The 18,836-nt window shown below is 61.1% G+C and overlaps 2 protein-coding genes and 1 long non-coding RNA gene across 4 annotated transcripts in view; 2 read left to right on the plus strand and 1 right to left on the minus strand.

Moving 5' to 3' along the window:
* Positions 1-393: 393 nt before the first annotated feature.
* SETD1A (SET domain containing 1A, histone lysine methyltransferase) lies at positions 394-15,320 on the minus strand. Of its 2 annotated transcripts, none has more exons than XM_059731401.1 (20): positions 14,989-15,320; positions 13,861-13,934; positions 13,199-13,351; positions 12,826-12,924; positions 12,374-12,644; positions 11,358-11,479; positions 10,619-10,842; positions 9,474-10,368; positions 8,671-9,393; positions 8,283-8,459; positions 7,455-7,542; positions 7,227-7,360; positions 7,063-7,150; positions 6,464-6,721; positions 5,037-6,164; positions 4,524-4,693; positions 3,496-3,606; positions 3,285-3,404; positions 2,605-2,742; positions 394-1,370 (listed from the first exon to the last, which is right to left on the minus strand). In XM_059731401.1, the coding sequence occupies exons 3-20, from the start codon at positions 13,334-13,336 to the stop codon at positions 1,197-1,199; spliced, it is 5,058 nt and encodes a 1,685-aa protein (XP_059587384.1). In that variant the 5' UTR covers positions 13,337-13,351; positions 13,861-13,934; positions 14,989-15,320; the 3' UTR covers positions 394-1,196. The 2 variants fall into 2 exon arrangements, with proteins under 2 accessions (XP_059587384.1, XP_019333772.2); XM_019478227.2 differs by lacking the exon at positions 14,989-15,320 and adding an exon at positions 14,763-14,893.
* A 300-nt stretch (positions 15,321-15,620) lies between these two features.
* Positions 15,621-17,325, plus strand: LOC109285406 (uncharacterized). The gene is made up of 2 exons (XR_002093146.2): positions 15,621-16,211; positions 16,768-17,325. It is a non-coding gene; the product is annotated as an uncharacterized LOC109285406 (long non-coding RNA).
* A 1,266-nt stretch (positions 17,326-18,591) lies between these two features.
* The window catches only part of LOC102575749 (zinc finger protein 850), a 30,380-nt gene continuing 30,135 nt past the window's right edge, over positions 18,592-18,836 (plus strand). Inside the window, exon 1 of the mRNA XM_059731297.1 lies at positions 18,592-18,672. The gene's annotated coding sequence lies outside the window, so the exon portion shown is untranslated. The remainder of the gene's footprint in view (positions 18,673-18,836) is intronic.

An 18,836-nucleotide genomic window follows, 5' to 3' on the forward strand; every position in this document is an offset into this window, starting at 1 on the left:
CTGCCACTTCCTGTCCCAAATTGGCTTCTGGTCTCCAATGCTGCATCACTTCCTGTCCCCAAAGAGGGACCACTTCTCTCTCTCTTTCTGGACATCCACCGGGGCGGGGGTTCGGAACGAGGAATCTTAACAAGGATCTTAACGAGCTTCGACCTCCGGAAAACCAGAAACCCGCCCACAAAACGGCATTTTGGGACCAAAAGGGGGGGGGGGGGGGCAAAAATGGTCAACGGTATTTACAAGCTTTGTCGTCCTCACGGGAGGGCAACGGACCCCCGAGCTCTGCCCCCCCAAAACAACTATGTACAAACCCGAGAGCGACGGTGCGTGTGCGAGCGGGTGTGCGAGCGAGTGGGCGTGTGTGTGTTTCTACAAGAAACAGCCAGTCCCGTCTGGAAATATTCACAACTTTCTTCTCCTAAAGAAAAATTAATTCAGCGGCATCTCGGCTGCCAACAAAACCCCGCCCCCTTTTACTCATTTGCATGTTTTTCAATAAGGGACAGGGCAAAGGGATCCCATTGGGTGTGGGCTGATTGTTTGAAGAGGGCTCGTTAATGGGGGGCCACACAACAGAGGTGGGCTTGGGAGGGTATTAATGCTAATGAGGGGTGGGGCCAGGCTGGGAGGGGCAGCGTTTGAGGAGGGGAGGGGCACATATTAATTAGGTGTTTCCCAGAATGCTTTGCTGCCCTCTCTTCTACACAAGGCCTCTCCTACCCCCTCCAAGCATGAATTTCAGCCCCCCCACCCCCCCAAAGCATTCTGGGTCACTGGGGTGAGGGAGGGAAACTGAGGTAGGGCACCATAGAGTGCCCCCCGCCTCAAAGAATTCTGGGGTATTCGGTGGAACAGGGAAACTGAGGCAACCCAGAGTGAGAACAGGAGATCTCCTCTGAATGAGGAAACCCCGACCTCAAAGCCTGCTGGGTAATTTAGTGGAAGAGGGGGAAACTGAGCAGCCCAGGGTGAGAATGGGTGAGGAAGCTCCCCCCACCTGAAAGGACTCTGGGGAATTTGGTTGGAGAGGGGAAACCGAGGCAGCCCAGGGGGACAACGGGAGAGATTTCCTTCGAACAAGGAAGCTACTCCACCTGACCAACCTCAAAGCATCCTGGGGCCACTTGGTGGAGGAGGGGAATCTGAGGCAGGCTTTGCCTGGGAGGGGGGCAGGGCAAATAAATAGGGGGTTGGGCTCAGTTGAGGGTGCCGCGACAGTTCTCCATGCCGCACAGGCAGGGGATCTTGTTGTCCTCAATGGGGAACTTGTAGTCATAGGTGATCTCCTCGTTCACCCCGATTGGCTGCTTCGAGTAGATCACGATCTTCTTCTGCGCCTCAATAGTGATCACCTTGGCGTAGCAATTGGGCTGGGGGGACACAGGGGGCGGAGTCAGGCACATCCCTGCAGCCCAGGGCAGTGTTCCCTCTAAGCTCCAAGGAGTGCATGGGGGCAGAGCCAGGGCTGGCCAATGAGGTGATTAGGGAGGGGAGGGTCTTGGCCACCCATGTAGGTTGGAGCTGAAGGACTACTGGGCGGAGCTAGGGGGTAGCAACATGGGTGCGGATAGGGCTCAGGATTGGCAGGGTGGGCAGGCAGTGGGTGAAGCCTGGGCCTGGCAGGTGGAGCAAGGGGGGGCAGTGAGTGCCCACTAATATGCATAGGGTTGGGAATGCTGGGCAACAGGTATGGGTGGGGACAAGGGCCCAGTGGGCGGAGCCAAGTCAGTGGAGCTAGAGCTCCAGTGGGTGACCAAAGCTGGCAATGGTGGGCATCAGGGGTATGGGCGGGCCTGGGGGTGGAGCTGGGAGCCCAGGGGGTGGAACCAGGGCCCAAAGGGCAGAGCCAGAAGCCCAGTGGGTGGAGCCAGAGGCCCCTGACCACAGATGTGTACAAGGCTGGGGATGCTGGCCATTTATAGGTGTGGGTGGGCCTGGGTACCCTGGGGGCGGAGCCAAGAGCCCAGGGGGGGAAGCCAGGGGCTCAGTGGGTGGGCTCAGAGCCAAATGGGTAGAGCCAGAGGCCCAGTGGGCTCAGCCAGAGCCCCCTGACCACAGATGTGCACAAGGTTGGGAATGGTGGGCACCTACAGGTGTGGGTGGGCTCAGGGGCCCAGGGGCAGAGTTGGGAGCCCAGAGGGCAGAGCCAGAGCTAAGTGGGAGGAGCCAAAGTCAAAATGGGCAGGGACCAGAGCCCCAGTGGGTGACCATGGATGTTCACCAACCTAGGACCTGGGGGAGAGCCGGAAGCCCAGTGGGTAGCCCCAGAGACAAGTGGGCGGAGCCACAGCCATGTGGGCAGGGACCAGAGCCCCAGTGGGTGACCACAGGTGAGTACAAGAGTGTGAATGGTGGGCACCTACAGGTGTGGGCAGGCCCAGGGGTCCTTGGGGCGAAGCTGAGAGCCCAGGAGGTGGAGCCACAGTCCCAGAGGGCAGGCCCAGAGCCAAGTGGGTGGAGCCAGGGACCCAGTAGGCAGAGACAGTGGCCTAGTGGGTGAGCACAGATGCACACGAGGCTGGGAATGGTGGGCATGTACAAATGTGGGTGAGCCTGGGGGCAGAGCTGGGAGCCCAGGGGGCGGGGCCAGGAGCTCAGGCTTACTGTGCAGCAGTGGTTGATGAAGCGCGCCAGGTTGCCGCACTTGGTGGCGTCAATGATGGTGTCATGGTCGACGCGGAAGAGGTAGCTGCTGCCAATGCCCTGCTGTGCGTAACGCTTCTCCCGCATGTCGGCCACCACCTGGGGGGGAGGGGAGATAGTGAAGGCCCAGCCCTGAGGTACGGCTGACTCTGGGGTGGGCCGGCTGGGAACGGCCCTATGTAACAGCTCACCCGGCCCCAAGATGCAGCTGGCTCTGGGAAAAACAGCCACTGGGGATTACTTGTGATGCGGCAGACTCTGGGCTGGGGCCGCCGGGGAACAGCTGTGGGGACGGCCGAGATGCGGCCAGCTCTGGAGTGGGGCATCTGAGAACAGCCACATGCAGTGTCTGTTATAGCTAGGATGCAGCTGGCTCTCGGGCGGAGCAGCTAAGAAGCAGCCATGCAGAACAGCCGAGATGCAGCTGGCTCTGTGGCAGAGCAGCCAGAAACCAGCCACACGCAACAGCTGAGATGTGGCTGGCTCTGGGGTAGAGCATCTGGAAACCAGCCACATAGAACAGCCATGGTGACAGCTAGGATGTGGCTGGCTCCGAGGTGGAACGGCCGGGAACCGGCCACACATAACAGCTGCACAGATGGCTAGGATGCGGCTGGCTCTGGGGCAGAGTGGCTCCTCACCTGCCGGATGTTCTGCCCCACATACTCGATGACCATCTCGTCGGCGGCGATGGGCTCCATGGCGAACAGCCCCCACTCGTGGATGCGGCTGCGCCCAAACCGCAGCCTCTTCTTGCGGAACTGGGAGGGAGGGTAGGGGGAACTGGTCAGACTGGGAGGCACTGGGCCAGGAGGGGGTACCCAGACCCACACTCCCACCCCCACCACGCACCTTGAGCTGGTTGAGCTTCAGCAGGTCACTATCCAGCAGGGCTGCAGAGCCGATGGCACTGAGCAGGCGCCGCTGCTCTGAGCGCCGCTCCGAAAGGATGCGGTTGGTGCCCTGCAGGGGAGGATAGATTGGGGGGGGGGGGAGTTAGTGCGGAGATGCACCCAGCTCTGGGGAGAAATAGCCACATATAACACAAGGGTGAGATGCAGCCTGCTCTGGGGTGGGGAATGGCTGAGTGTAGCACCATATGGGGGGGGCGGGTAGAGGTGCACCCAGCTCTGGGGTGGGGTGGCTGGGGAAGGGCTGAGTATAATGTCCCATGGGAAGGGGGGCAGGTGGAGAATGGCCCAGTATAACACCCTATGTGGCAGGGGGTGATGTGGTCAGCTCTGGGGCGGAGGAGCTGAGTATTACACCATATAGAGAAAGTGGGGATACGCCCAGCTCTGGGAATAGAAGAGTGTAAGCCCACATAAAGAGAGCAAGGATGCATCCAGCTCTGGGGTGCAACAGCCAAGTATAACACCATGTACAGAGTGATGAGAAGCACCCAGCTGTGGGGCAGAGTGGCTGAGTATAGCACCACATAGGGAGGGCGAAGATGTGCCCAGCTCTGGGGAACAGCCAAGTATAACACTACCCATAGAAAGCAGAGATGCACTCAGCTCTGGGGAATGGCAGAGTGTAACACAATACATGTAAAGCAGGGATGCACCCAGCTTTGGGATAGAGCAGCTGAGTATAACACCATATAGGGAGGGCTGAGATGTACCCACCTGTGGGGAATGGCAAAATATAACACCACACAGGTAAGGCAGGAATGCACCCAGCTCTGGGGAATGGCCAAGTGTAACACCACAGGAAAGCAAGGATGTGCCCAGCTCTGAGGCACAGCAGTAAGTATAACACCATATACAGAAGGCAGAATTGCACCCAGCTCTGGGGAACAGCCAAATATAACCCCACATAGGAAAAGCAGCAATGCACTCAGCTCTGGGGTGGAGTGTAACGTCGGGGAGCAAGCGCACCTGGGTGTCAGGGGCATCGGGCTCGCGGGCAGTGGCGGGGCACAGGTCCAGGTACCGGTCCTTCTCCTTCTTGCTGATTGGGTAGTAGCCCTCGCTGCGGGCACAGCCCGTCTGGTGCTCCCGCACCTCGGGCCAGCGCCGCTTCCGCTTGGGCACCACTGTGTTGGTAAGTGAGGCGTGGGGTCAAGGAAAAACAGCTTGGGGGTGAGGCTGGCTCTGGGGGGTGGGGATGAGTGGCCAAGTAGAATAACCCACCCCCAAACCAGCCAGATTCGGGGGACTTGGTGCTGAGATGCAGCTGGCTCTGGGGTGGACAATGGTGCAGTAACACCCTGGCCTCCAGTCTCCTGAGCCAGCCGGGGGCCCTGGATACAGCCAGCTCCGGGGTGGGGCAGCTGGAAAATGGTAGCACGTAACGCCACATATAGGGCCAAGATGCGCCCAAGCTGTATATAACGTTGTCTAGTGATACCATATATAAGGCTAAATGTACCCAGCTCTGGGGAAGGATATTGGTATGGGGCACCCAGTGGGTGTCATTGAGCCAGTCAGTGGCGCGATCGGCCTGCAGCAGCTGCTCGTAGGTGCGTCGCAGGTACTGGGCATCCTCCAGGTCCAGCCCAGCGTTCCAGATGTCATACAGGATGGTCATCTGCTCAAACTCACTGCGGGGCTCAAAGGTGGGCGGGGCCACAGGAGGGGGTGGAGCCAGGGGCAGGGCGTGGGAGCGTAGGGTGCGGCGCCGCGTTGCCCCTGCATCCTCCTCGCTGCTGCTGCTGCTCCCGCCGCTGCTGCTGCCACTGTCCTCATCCTCGTCCTCCTCATCACTGTCTGAGCTGGCGCCCTCATCCAAGATGGCCACTGCTGCTTCACCCACCACCTCCTCGGGTGCTTCGAGGATCTCATGGCCGCCACAGAGCTCGGGTGGCAGCAGGTCGCCAGGGGTTGGGGCCTCAAGCAGGGGCGGGGCCCGCTTGGGCGGGGGCGGGGCCCGCAGGGCCAAGGCGTAGTTGTGCTCAAGCAGGATGCTGTGGGGTGGGGCTGGAGGGCGAGGCCAAGCACCAGGGGGCGGGGCCTGCTCCTCTGCCTCGTCTGAGGTGTCCGTGTCCGAGCTGGCGGGCAAGGTGAGGGCCAGATTGGCCAGCACCGCCAGGTCCCCGCCTCCTTCGCCCTGATTAGCCAGCTCCAGCAGGGAGGTGGCACCCAGGCGCTCGCGGAGACGGAGCCTGTCCTCTGGGGGGCGGGGCTGAGGCGGTGGCAGAGCTGGGGGGCGCCGCCGGAGCCCCGCCTCCACTCCACCTTTCACCAATGAGGCATGGTCAGCTGGCAGGTTGGTGATGGTCTGGGGCGGTGGGGCCAGCTCGCGGCGCCGGGGTGGGGCTGGCGGCCGGGCAGGGGGTGGGGCTAAGGGCACTTGGGGCGGGGCCGGGAAGGCAGGCAGCCGCGGAGGTGACAATGACAATGGGGGTGGGGGCGGGGCCTCTGCCTCCTCACTGCACGAGACCGTTTTCCGGCGCTTCTTGGGCGGTGGCAGGAGGGCGATGGGCGAAGAGGGGCGGGGCCCAGGTGGTAGCTCGGGAGGCGGCTCTTTGAGGGCCGGGGCTGGAGCGGCACCCGGCGGCTCCTCCTTCGTGCCTGGCCCTGTGGGAAGGGGGGAAATTGGGGCGTTAGCTGGGGGCAGGGGAGGTTCAGCACCAAGATGTGCCCTGCTCAGGGGTGGGAATGGCTGCATTTAACACCCTGCTAGGAGAACTAAGATGCGCCCAGATCTGGGGTGGAGGAGGGGAATGGCCGCATATAACAGCATAGAGACACCCTGCTTTGCCCTAAGATGTGGCCAGCTCTGGGGGGGAACAGCCGCATAGAACAACCTGCTAGAGGAGTCCGATGCACCCACCTCTGGGGTGAACGCTACCTCTCCCCCCACCCTGATGACATACCGGCCTCAGGCGGGTGGTCCTTGGGAGGTGGTGGTGGTGGCGGTGGCAGCAGCTTGGGGGCCAGTGCAGGGGGTTGAGGGGCTGGTGCAGCCTTGTTGCCCATGTCCCTGGGGCTCTCATCCCCAGCGCAGGAGGAGGAGGACGAGGACGAGGAGGAGGAGGACGAGGAGCTGGTGTCCGAGTCCGAGGTGCTGGCGCTGTCCTCGTCCGACTCCTCATACAGCGAGTATTTGGAGGAGTCCTCGCTAGCCGCCTCATCTGGGGACAGAGGCAGAGAATCAGGGGCGGCTAGCTCTGGGGTGGGGATGGCCACATAAAACGACACACAAGGAGAGCCAAGATGCAGCCAGCTCTGGGGTGGGGCACGGCTGCATGTAACATAAGATTGAGATGCAGCCACCTCTAAGGTGAAACAGCAACATATAATGCGAGACTGAGAAGCAGCCACCTCTGGGGTACAGCAAGGCCATATATAACAAACTAAGATGCAGCCAGCTCTGGGGTGGGAACGGACACACATAACATGAACTGCAGGCAGCTCTGGGGTGCAGCAGGGTTGTATGGGAAACACAGAATACCGCCCCTGCTGAGGCTCTTACCATCCGATGACTCCTTGTCACTGCGCCCGGCATCTTCCTCCTCGGCTTGTGCCTCCTCCTCCTCTTCTGCCTCGTCATCCTCCTCCTCCTGGGAGAGGAGTGGGGGTAAGTCAAGGCTCAAATCCCCCGGGGGGGGGAGGGAGGGAGGGAAATGGGACACCCACCTTCTCGGAGGACGAGTCCTCGGAGGCCTCCTCACCCTCGCTGTCCAGGCAGAAGAGCTTGCGGCGCTTCCCGGGGCCCTTCACCCACTCCTCATCCCGCTTCGGGGCCTTGGCACCCCCCGGGCCTTCCTTGTCTGGGGGGGGGGTGAGAGGCAGGGGTGAGAAACCAGACGTTCCCTGCTGCCCTGGTCCCACCCCCAGGGGACCCCAGCATCCGGGCCAGCTCACCATCGTCGTCGTCCTCGGCCGGCGTGGAGGGCCGCGGGCGTTTCTCTTCGCTGTTCTCCGAGATCTCTGAGGGCTCTTTCCTCTTCACCTGCAGTGGGGGAGCAGGGGTGAGGGCAGGCGGCCCCTCCCCCACAGGGGCAGACCCACCCTGCACTCTCTCCCCTGGGCCAGGATTGGGGCCTTCTGGGGAACCAAGAGCCCGGCATGGAGATGCAGCCAGCTCTGGGTGGGACAGCTAGATAACAGCTGCATGTAACACTCCAGGCAGGATGGGATGTGGCCAGACCTGGGGTGGAACAACTGAGGTACAGCTCCACATAATGCTGTGTAGGGAGATGGAGATGCAGCCAGCTCTGGGGTGGAGTAACTAGGTAGCAGCTCCATAGAACACTATACAGAACCAGGATGCAGCCAGCTCTGGGAGGTATCAACTGAAGTACAGCCATATATAACTCTGCATAGGGAGGGCTGAGATCCATCCATTTCTGGAGTGGGGTGATTAAATAACCAGCAGCACAGAACACCCTATAGGAAGGCTGGGATGCAGCCAGCTCTGGGGTGGGGAACGGCTACACGTAACACTGAATGGAGATGGCCAAGATGCAGTTAGCACTGGGGTGAGACAACAGAGGAACAGCTGTATACAACGCTGTGGGCAGAGCTGAGACGTGGCTGGCTCTGGGTGGGGAGCAGATGCACACAAAACAGCCTGGACAAAGCTGGCATGCGGCTGGCTCTCGGGTGGAACAGTGATATGCAACACAAACTGGACAAGGCCAAGATGCGGCTCGCTCTGGGGCAGAACAGCTGCCCGTAACGGGCCAGTACCTTAAAGGAGGGCAGGCGCAGGGCGCCACGCAGGCCAGCCCCAAACCCAAAGGCCTCGATGCCTACGGTACCGCCACTCTTGGCCCAGTCGACGAGGGACAGCAGCCCCGGCTCACGCAGCTTGGCCTTCTCCTTCTCCTCCTCCTTGGCTGCCTGCTTGGCCGCTGTCTGGAAGGGCTGGGGGAGGGGAGAAGGGACATCGCTGCAGGTCCCAGGTGTCTGGGCCCCCTACTCCCCAGCCCCAAGTCCCAGTGTCCAGGCTCCCGTTCCCCATCTGAGACCCCCAGCACCCTGGCTGCAATCTCCCCGACCAATGCCAGCCTAGAAGCTGGGCATCTGAGGTGCACTTCCCACAAGCCAGGAACCCAGGCCTCCGGCGCGGCCTCACCTTGGCTTTCTGCTCCTTGCGTTCCCACCACTTGTCGAAGGTGCTGAAGGCCACATTCTCTACCATCTTGCGGTTGAGGTCGCGCTGCATGGTGCTCTTCATCTCCTGGATGAGGGCAGCCAGCACGCTCTCCACCGTGGCGGCATGGGGGGCGCGGGGGGCAGCCCCCCAGGCGGGCGGTGCGGGTGGCGGTGTGGGTTCTGTGCCCGGTGGGCACTCATCACCCAGCTCAGCTGCCGCGAAGCTGTAGTGCCGCCCAGTGCCGCTGTAGGCTGGGGCATAGCAGGTGGTGTCCCAGGCACTGGGCCAGACAGGCGCAGGGGCTGCCTCTGCCTCGTAGGGCGTCTTGGCCTGGCGTAGCTGGCGCAGGCGGCTCAGTACATGAGTCTGCATCTGGAAGGACATGGGCACACCGCCCCATTGTGCCCCCAGCCGGCTCATCAGCTCCAGGGAGTTGGCGTAGTCATAGCTACCCGTGTAGTCCGCCACTCCATAGTCAGCGTCGGTGCCTGCTAAATGGGGCAGGGACACGGACATGAGGGGTTGCAGGGGGTAAGTGGGCGGTGGCGGGGGTGGCTCTGGGGGCCGGGGGGCACCGAAGGCCGGAATGCCCAGGGGCACATGCGCCAGGCCAGGGAACGGCGGGTCCAGGGGGGCAGGTGCCGTGTCCTCTGCCTCATCTTCCGAGATCTCCATGTCCTCGCCTGATGAGCGCGGTGAGGCCTGGCAAGAGAAGTGCACCCGTTAGGAACCTAGGCACCTGGGCTCCCGCCACCCCGCACAACGAACCCAGGTATCCTCACCCCATCTTGCCCGTTGGCCTTGGGCGAGTCTCCGGGCCCATCAGGCGCCACGTCTTCGAAGCTGCCAGGGGGAGGAGGGGGTGGTGTGCAGGGCCCATGAGGCTCAGGTGCCACCGCTGTGCTGGGCAGGGCGCTTCCTGCTGCCGCCACCGCTGTCCCCACCGTGCCCACTGCCACTGCCGCTGACCCCTCCTCATCCTCAGCATCGCAGGCCAAGAAGGAGAACTTGGAGCGCTGCTCCTTGAGCAGTGCCTCAATGCGTGAGTCCAGGCTGCTGTGCTGGGCGAAGGGCACACTTTCTGGTGTGGCCTCAGGCGCTGGCGAGCCTGGGCGGGCAGGTGAGGCAGCAGGAGGCTCCTCAGCCCCTGGTGGGGGTGGTGGTGGTGGGGGCGGGGGCGGCGGAGGCTCCTCAGTGCCCTCGGGTGGTGCCACATAGCTCTCCGCTGCTGCCGCCAGCAAGCGGTAGTCCTGGTCACCTGGGTGTGGCTCAGGGGGCAGCGGGGCGCTGTAGGCAGGGTAGTAGTGGCTGTTGGGATAGGATGCGGTGGAGGAAGACGAGGACGAGGAGGAAGAAGAGGAGGATGAGGATGATGGAGGCGGCGGGGGTGGTGGTGGTGGTGGCGGCACTGGGTCTTCCCGCGGGGGGCGGGCGTGGGTGCGGTGGGGCTGGTACCGCCCAGTGCCTGCCCCGTAGGCCAGGTAGGCCTCACTGCCAGCACGGTACTGTGAGGAGGAGGAGGAGGAGGAGGAGGAGGAGGAGGACGAGGGAGTGGAGGAGGAGGAAGACGAGGAGTAGTGGCGCCGGGAGTAGGAGTCCGAGTAGCTGTTGTCGTGGCGGCGTGGCTTGTAGGTGGTCGCCTCTTGGTGGTAGCTAGAGTAGCCGGGGGTGCCTTGCCTGGGGGGGGCAGGGAGAAGAGAGGGGGTGTGGTTAGGGGGTGGGGATGTGGCCAGCTCTGGGGAGGGGCAGCACGTAACACTGTAGGATGATACTACACTTAGTCCCGAGATGTGTCTAGTTCTGGGCACGTCAGCCAAGGAGCAGACACATGTTGCATGACACCATTTTGTACCGAAATGTGGACAGCTCTGGGGTAGAGCAGTGAGGAAAGTGCCCCATGGAATGCCCTGCTGAGGGGGCGAGGTACCTGCTGGAGTAGGCCGAGTCCTGGGAGTATGGTGTGCCCCCGCGAGGTGTGTAGGGGGTCCCCTGGGACGACTGCGGTGTGTACTGGCCGTAGGATGAGGGTGTATCCTGGCGCCCACTGGAGTATGGGGTGTCCTGGGAGCAGGGGGTGCCATTGCCGGGTGTCGACGCCAGGGCGTTGCCAGGGTACGAGTTGTCCGTGGACTGGCGCCTCCGGGACTCTGGCTGCAAGGAGGGAGAAGGCTGGAACCGGATGTGGCTGCTTCTGGGGAACAGCCGCATGTAATGGGGAGCATGAGATGCAGCCACCTCTGGGGAGGGAATGCTGGGAATTGGCCACATGTAACACCTTGCACTATATGGGGATGTGTCCACTTCTGGGGAGGGAGAGCTAGGGAATGGCCACATATAACACCTCACTGTAGACTGCGATGCAGCCACCTCTGGGAGGCAGAGCTGGGAACTGGCCACATGTAACACCTCACTGTGTGAAGGGATGCAGCAACCTCTGGGGACAGAAAGCTAAGGAATGACCACACAACACCTTGTTGCAGACTGGGATGCAGCCACCTCTGGGAAGGGAAAGCTTGGGAACTGGCCACATGTAACAGCTCATCCTATACTGGGATGCAGCCACCTCTGGAGAGGGACACCTGGGGAACCAGCCACACAACGCTTCCCCCTATGCTGGGATGTGGCCATATCTAGGGAGGGAGAGCTGGGGGCAAGGGGCAGCATACCGTGTCAGCCGGGGTGCCAGAGCCCAGAAACTTCTCGCTGAGGGCCTTGCCGCCCGTGGGCACAGTCTGTGGGGTGTAGGCCCCGTTCACGATCAGCTCGTAGTACTTCATGCGCTGTTGGCCTGCAGGGGGCAAGGGGAGCACCTCAGGGCCAGGCCACACACGCTCCTCTGGGACGGAGCGCCGCCTGGTGGGTGAGGGGGACGCAGCTGCAGGTGGGCCCTAACCCACCGCCCTGCTTCCCATGGCACTGGCAGGACCGATAACAAGTCACCAGAGCCCCAGAAGAGCCCAGGCATCCGGGCTCCCGCCCCCTCTGCTCCAACCCCTCGCCTGGAAAACAGGCTGGACACCTGGGTCCCAAACCCCAGGGGCAGGGGGCAAGGAGGGAGTCAGACACTGAGCTCCGCAGGGTCATGGAGGTGGATGCCAGGATCCCTGTCTCCCATAGGACACTTGGGTCCCCAAGACCCTGAGGCCAGACACCTGGGTCCCATGCCCCAGAAGCTGGGCACGGGGGTCGCGGAGCAAGGGAAGAGTAGGACACTGGGGTCCCCACACCTCCGAGACTGGGCACGGGTAGGACACCAGGGTCCCCACATGCCCGAGAACGGGCATGGGGGTCCTGAAGCAAGGCAGGGGTAGGACACTGAGGGCCCTGCACTCCCAACTGGGCATGGGGAGGACACCAAGGTCCCCATGCCCCCCGAGACCAGGCACAAGGGTCCTAGAGCATAGCATGGATAGGACACCAAGGTCCCCATGCCCCTGAGACTGGGCACAGGGGTCCTGGAGGAAGGCAGGGGTAGGACACCGAAGTCCCTGCACCCCTGAGACATGGCATGGATAGGGCACCAGGGTCCCCACACCCTGAGACTGGGTATTGGTAGGGCACTCGAGTCTCCATGCTCCCAAGACTGGGCACAGCGGTCCTGGAGCAGGACAGAGGTAGGATACCGGGGTCCCCACACGTTTTAGCTGGGGCAGGGGGGCCGTGGTACCAGGCGGGCAGGTACCTTTGATGTCGAGCTGGGCATGGATGAGGTTGCCCATGACAGAGGTGTTGTGCAGGTTCTTGACGGTGTCCTTGGCACCGCGCGTGCTAGCAAAGAGCACCTTGGCCAGGCCCAGGTGTTTGCGGGTCTTGGGGTGGTAGAGGATCTCGATCTCCTCCACCTCACCGTACTTGCGGCACATCTCAGCCAGGAAGGGCTCCTTGATGTTGTCGTTGAGGCGGGCGAAGGTCACCTCTTTCAGTGGGATCTGCCCCACGTAGAACTCGTCCAGCTGCAGGCATGGAGCGGCGTTACGCTCGGCCGACTTTGCCTCCCCAGAGCCGGCTGCACCCCGGAGAGCCCACCCAGGGATGCCGACAGCAGAGGTTACACTCCCTTGCTCTACCCTGCATTGAGGAGGGCTGGGAGGTAGGCACTGATTGGCAGGGGGGATGGGGTGGACAACGACTCACCTTGAACTTGGGCACGGGCAGTGAGAGGTCACGGTGCTTAGCCCAGATGCGGCGGTGCCGGGGGTCCCGCACCTCATCCACGGGGGCATACCGCGCATCCTGAGGGAGACAACAGTTAGCGATGGGGTTCGGGACTCCCTTGGCCTCAAGTGGGGAGGAGAGGAAGGATCCGGAGCTCAGATGCCTGGGTTCTGGCTCCCACCCCCCACCAGCCCAGAGAACCCAGGCGTCCAGGCTCCCAGCTCCCCCTGCTCTCACCCCCCTCCCAGAACTCCCCACTCCCCCAGATCTGATAAAATTGGGGGGGGGTACAACCCCAGAGACCCCTCCTTGAACGGGAGCATTAATTGCCCCCCCAGCAAGGCAGACTCACGGGGGCGCTGAAGTGGACGCCATCATAACGGTAGATCTTCTGGGGGGCACGGCGCAGCGCGGGGTCCACCAGCAGCTTGTAGCTGCGCCATGGGACATTGGGGGCTCTCGGGAAGTCACCCCCGCCCTCCTGGTCCATTCTGACTCATTTACCCTGCAGGGGGCAGAGGAGGGAGATTATGCCCATGTTGGGATAAATGCCATGCAGGGGTAGGGGATAAATGCCCCATGGGCAAGGGGGTAAATGCCCCCTGCTGGAGGGGCTGGGCGAGGATCGCACGCATGCACCCACAGAACTCAGGTGTCCAGGGCACTTGCAAATGCATGCACACACATATGCGTGCACAAAACCCAGGCGTGCAGGCAACTTGCAAGTGTATGCACACATACATATGCAGAACCCAGGCATGCAGGGCGCTTGCACGCACATGTACAGAGCCCAGGTGTGCAGCCCACTTGCACACACGTATGTGCAGGACCCAGGCGTCCGAGACACTTGCATGCACGGAGAACCCAGGCGTCCCTGCTCTCCCCCCCCTCCCCCCCAGTGCACATGCGCGTGCAGGACCCAGGCGTCCGGGACACACGCAGCCCTAACCCCCTGGGGCAGGACCCTGCCCGGCATGCAGAACCCAGGTGCCCGGCGGGCGCCCGCGCACGCACCTGCTGGAGTGCTGTGGGGCGTGGGGAGGCGGCGGGCGCTCGCTCAATCCATGCCGTGCCCGGTGCCCCGGGGCCTGTGCGGGAGAGGAGGGTGAGGGCCTGGGCAGCAATAGGGGGGAACCTGGAGACCTGGGGGAGAGGGGGGGGTGCACCCAGGGATCCTTGCCCCCAGGGACCCCCTTGTCTCCCCAGACCCCCCTCCCGCGCCCACCAGACCCCTTTCCGTCTCGGAAGCCCCTCCCCGCCCCGCCCATGCCAGGACCCCTTGTCCGTACAGCCCCTTTCACGGCCCCCCTGGCACCTGCCCTGCCCCACACAGCCCCCGTTTCTGCTCAGGAACCCCCCAGCCCCCAGGACACCCCTTTTCTTTTCAGAAACCACCTCCTCATCCTACCTACCCCTGGGACTCCCCTCAGCAACCCCCTCAGACCCCAAAGCCCCCCCTTTTCCCCCAGCAGCCCCCTGCCCCCCAAATTTCTCCTCTGAAGCCCCCCCCACCTCCTACCAGCCCCCTCTCCCCCTTAGCACCCCCCTTCCCTCATCATCTCGCTCACCCCTGGGCCCCCCTTTCCCCCTCATCACCCTGCTTTCCACCTCAGATCCCCCCACTACCCCCTCAGCAACTCCAGACAACCCCAGATCCCCTCCATGTCTCCCCCAACCCCCCCCCCGACCCCTACTACGGCCCCCTACCCCCCTTCTTCCCTCAGAAACCCCCTCCCCACCCCCGCCCCAACACCCCTCATCCCCCTGGCCCCTCCCCCCAGGACCCCCCCTCTGCCGCGGCCCCGCCCCTTCCCCCGCTCAGCCCCGCCCCCCCCGCGCGGCCGTTAACGGCCACCCTGGCCCCGCCCCCTCCCGCCAACGGCCGTTCGAACGCCGGCTCCCCGCCCCCCACTCACCTCACTCCCCGCGCGCGGCTGCCCCCCTCCCTTCCGCGCAGGCGCACGAGGGGGGCAGGAGGGGGGAGGGGGGCGGGGCGGGAGGGGGGCGCTGCCAGCCCCGCTGTCCGCCGCGGCCGCCGGAGACGGGGGGAGGGGGGAGGAGAGGAGCGGGTGGGCGGGGCCCCGCGCCGGACGTCTCGCGCGCGCCCGGCGAGCTCTCGCGACATCTCCCCCCCACACTTACAAGTACACACGGTCCTTCCCGATGTGCGGCACTTTCGACACGGCGTTAAAAAGTATAATAAAAGAAATAAAATAGAAATAAATCCGCATTCGAGCTCGAACAACAAGCTTTTTTTCCTTGTTTATTTATTTATGTATTTATTTAACCCCCGCCTCTCCCCGGGTGGCCTCAGGGCGAGGCGAATCGGTGCCAGCGAATCAGCAGGGGAAGGAGGGGGTCCGCCTCCACGCTTTCGTCGTCCGCCCCTTCCGGCTATTTCGTCACGCTTCGACTCTCCAGTTAATAGCTAATTATTCATTTTAATTACCCGATGCTAATTTAGACCCTATTTCGCCCCGCTTCTTATTGAGCAGGGACGAATCTGCAGCGGCCAACCCGCAGCTAGCGCCCGGCCCCGAAGCGGGATGGTGAGTGACAAGGATGGCGAGGGTTGGGTATTCGTCTCCGCACTTTCGTTACCCGCCCTCCCGCTTATTCTGCACCCTGCTCCGCCCCTAATAAATCGTTAATTATTTATTCTAATTAAGTAACCCTATTTCCCACCGATTTCGGCCCCCGCCACGAGGGAGAGCGAATCTGCAGCGGCTAACCCGGAGCTAGCGCCCGACTCCAGATGGGCGGGGGTGCTTGGAGGGAGGGAGTGAAACGGGGGTGGAACTGAGGGCACTGTTGGTCGGTCGCACTTTCGCCACGTCCTCGCCTCGCTCTCTATTTACATATATGCAAATAAGCTATGACGTCCAACCAAAATGAAGTCGAGATAGGCCCAGCCAGGCCCAAGCCGGGTTTTTAAAGCGTTGGAAACGGGGAGGGACGAATCGGCGGAGGGTGAAACCGCAGCTTGGGGAAGCCATTACGTTGTCCGGCTTCGGTACTTTCGCCACACGTGTATCTAAATGAACGCTCATTTGCATAAATCTGAATACGACGCGGAGCGATGCAAATCAACCCTTTAATGACTCAGGAAATGGATTGGGTGGGAACAAAGGCGGGGTCAGCTCGTGGGACGAATCAGCGACGAGCGAAACCTCAGGCTGGGACAAAGGAACAGGTTAATTATTCGCACCTCGCACTTTCGCCATGACCCTGAGGAAAGGAAATGACGAATGAACCCCCACCCATTTGAGTGTCCCTCCCCCCCCCCCCGCGCCCCATTTTTATAAGGAGGAAAATAATTAAGAGCGAATCAGCTGCCCGGGGAATCTCAGCTAGGCCCCAAAAAGGTACTCTTTCTATTCACTCGCTGCACTTTCGCCAGCAGAGAATTAAATAGTTAACCAATGACTAGGTCATTAATGAACCCCTCCAGAAACAAGTCAATTTTGAGGCCAAAGAGGAAGGGGATTGCTTTCGGAAGAGTTAACTCTTGGCCCTTGAATCTGCTACTGCTAATTCAAAGCTGCCGGAAGGGGGATAAAGCCACACTTCCCTCACAGAGTGAAATACAATTGTCCCTTTACGGTTGGAAGAACGAGAAATGTCTCCAGACCTCAATTAGGCCTCTATTTGCATATTTGATTATGTGGGGACAGTGTGTCGAATGTGCTGATGCCAAAACTGCAGTCTCTGACCCCCTCGATGACCCTGAATTATTCAGGGGGAGTCACATAAATCCTAATAAGAAAGGACGGTCTCTTAATGAGCAAGAGCTATTCAAAAGACCAGAACCAGAGCGAACTTGTGACCGCGAGACGGTCAAGATGTATGCAAATGTATTCAAATACATGCTAATAGCAAGCAAACGAGGCTTTTCGGGGTTAATACTACCGTATTTTCTAGGATACAACACACCCCTGGAATGCAGGACACGCCTTGAAAGAATGTGAATCCTGAGTCTGTCTGCCTAACAGCCTATAATGAGCAGAAAGAGCTCTTACCATATTTCCCCTCTGTAATGCGCACCAAAATTGCCTGCAGCTGCTTTCCTGCGGGGGTGGGGAGGGATTGCATAGTGCCTGCGGGAGACGCGGCAGGCGAATATTGTGACTCCCAAAGCCATTAGAAGTGGCCTGTCATTATTCCAATGGATGATTGCTTGTACCACAGACGAGGTGATAATGAGCAATGGAACTTCGTTAGGCCTTGAAAGCCACCAAGTGGTAGTCAATGGCCACTCGTTATTCAAATGTATGGAAGTTATTGCTGACAGCACGGGCAGGGAGATGAGGAGGCCCGGAGCGTTTGCGACGCGCTGAGAGCACTGAAAATTGAGCCCCAACTTCGATAACGAACGCCTTCCAACCCTGCCGCGCAGAGCGTCGGTATTGAGACCGGTGCACTTAAAACGATCGGAAGAAAACAGAACAAGTGAGAATAAAAGCAGAGGTCATATTTTAACCCAATGATCCCCCCGGCCTTTATTGGCATCACTGCTGGCAATTTTCAGATATTAATGTCATTCAGGATCCTGACTTTCTGGTGATCTTCCTGCCGCCGGCTCGTAGCGGGCAGAATAGAATAATAATAATTCAGCAACTAATTAATATTAGTGGTGTTTCATTTTACTCATAGAAAAATGTGGATTTGGGGCTGCTTTTTCTGAACTGAAAATAGGGGATTTTCCTTTTTTCATCTGGGATGAAAGGATCCCTGCTAACCACTTTATGGAGCAATAAGAATTCAAAAGTTTGTCAGGATCTGGTCAAGGATAATCAGAGGCCCCGAGTCTGCAAGAGCGATGAAAAACCCGTCGTTAGAAGAGCATTGCACCGTACGGGGCGAAGAGTGATTTTTCAGTCTGACACTTCCGAATGGCATAACAATAAGTGCCGGGCAATGACTTATAGTTGCATTGAAATATAGGTAATACAAATAATGCCAGTATTACTGAGGATGTGGTTTGTGGTAGCAGCAACAAAATGCTACCGTGACGGTAGGACACGTCGGTGATGTTATCGGCCTCGGCGTCGTCAAGTAACATGACTTGACGCGTGGGACGGCCGCCACCAGCGCCACGCTCGCTCGTATTATCTGCGCGTGATAATAACGACCGTGCTGTCGTTGCGACAACCACGGCTCTTGTAGCAGCCGGCAGAATAACCAGGGCCCATGTTGCTGTCCTCGCTGCCTTGCTCCGTGGTCGCTGCTAGCACTAGGGCTGTCATTTGCAGCCACAGAGCAAGAGCAAGGGCAAGACGCGTCACGCTATCGGTGATGTGAGTAACCCCGCCCCAGCAAAGGCCCCGCCCCCGCCCCCGCCCGCAGCAGTACTAGCAGTAACGCGCGCTGCGCTCCCGCCCCGCCCCGCCCCGCCCCGCCCCGCCTTGTACGCTATTTGGATCGATGACGAAGCTGCTGCTGCTGTTAGTGATGATGATGATGCAGGCAATAACGTGGGCAGCGCGGATGACGTCACTAAGGGTGATGACGGCCAGGATGCGCACGCTCACGTGAACACCAACGCTGCCAATGGCGGAGACCACGTCCCTGTTTCTGTAGTAAACCACGGACGAGCCCGGCGGTTTGCGCGTGGCCGTGTCCTGCACACGTGGGTGCTGCGTGCACGTGTCCCCCCCCCCACACACACACACACACCCCTGCGCGCGCGCGTGCCCCGCCCCCTCCACGCCGGGCCGCTCTGCCGGAGGAAGTAGGGGCGGGGCCTCGCCTGACCCCGCCCCCTCCTGCTCTGCGCCTGCGCAGCCCCCCGCCACTCGCCTGCCTGCTCGGGCTCTTGCACACTCGGTGAGCGCCGGGGGGGGGGTGGCACACGGTGGGGGGGAGGGGGTTGGGGGCAAACGGGACAAGCCAGGGGTTTACACACACACACACACACAGGGAACCCAGGCACCCAAACACATGTGCAAACACACACACGCACCCAGGTGTCCAGGACACACACACACACA

This window comes from Alligator mississippiensis, chromosome 7 (genome assembly GCF_030867095.1).
Source record: "Alligator mississippiensis isolate rAllMis1 chromosome 7, rAllMis1, whole genome shotgun sequence".
Taxonomy (NCBI): domain Eukaryota; kingdom Metazoa; phylum Chordata; order Crocodylia; family Alligatoridae; genus Alligator; species Alligator mississippiensis.

What these genes read in the sequence shown, in the direction of transcription:
- SETD1A (XM_059731401.1), bottom strand. Translation starts at nt 13,336, where the DNA reads ATGGACCAGGAGGGCGGGGGTGACTTCCCGAGAGCCCCCAATGTCCCA. An exon ending in GCAAGGAGCAGAAAGCCAAG is followed by an intron (nt 8,460 to 8,670) that starts GTGAGGCCGCGC and finishes CCCCTCCCCCAG; the next exon opens with CCCTTCCAGACAGCGGCCAA. An exon ending in GGCCGAGGACGACGACGATG is followed by an intron (nt 7,361 to 7,454) that starts GTGAGCTGGCCC and finishes CCCCCCCCCCAG; the next exon opens with ACAAGGAAGGCCCGGGGGGT.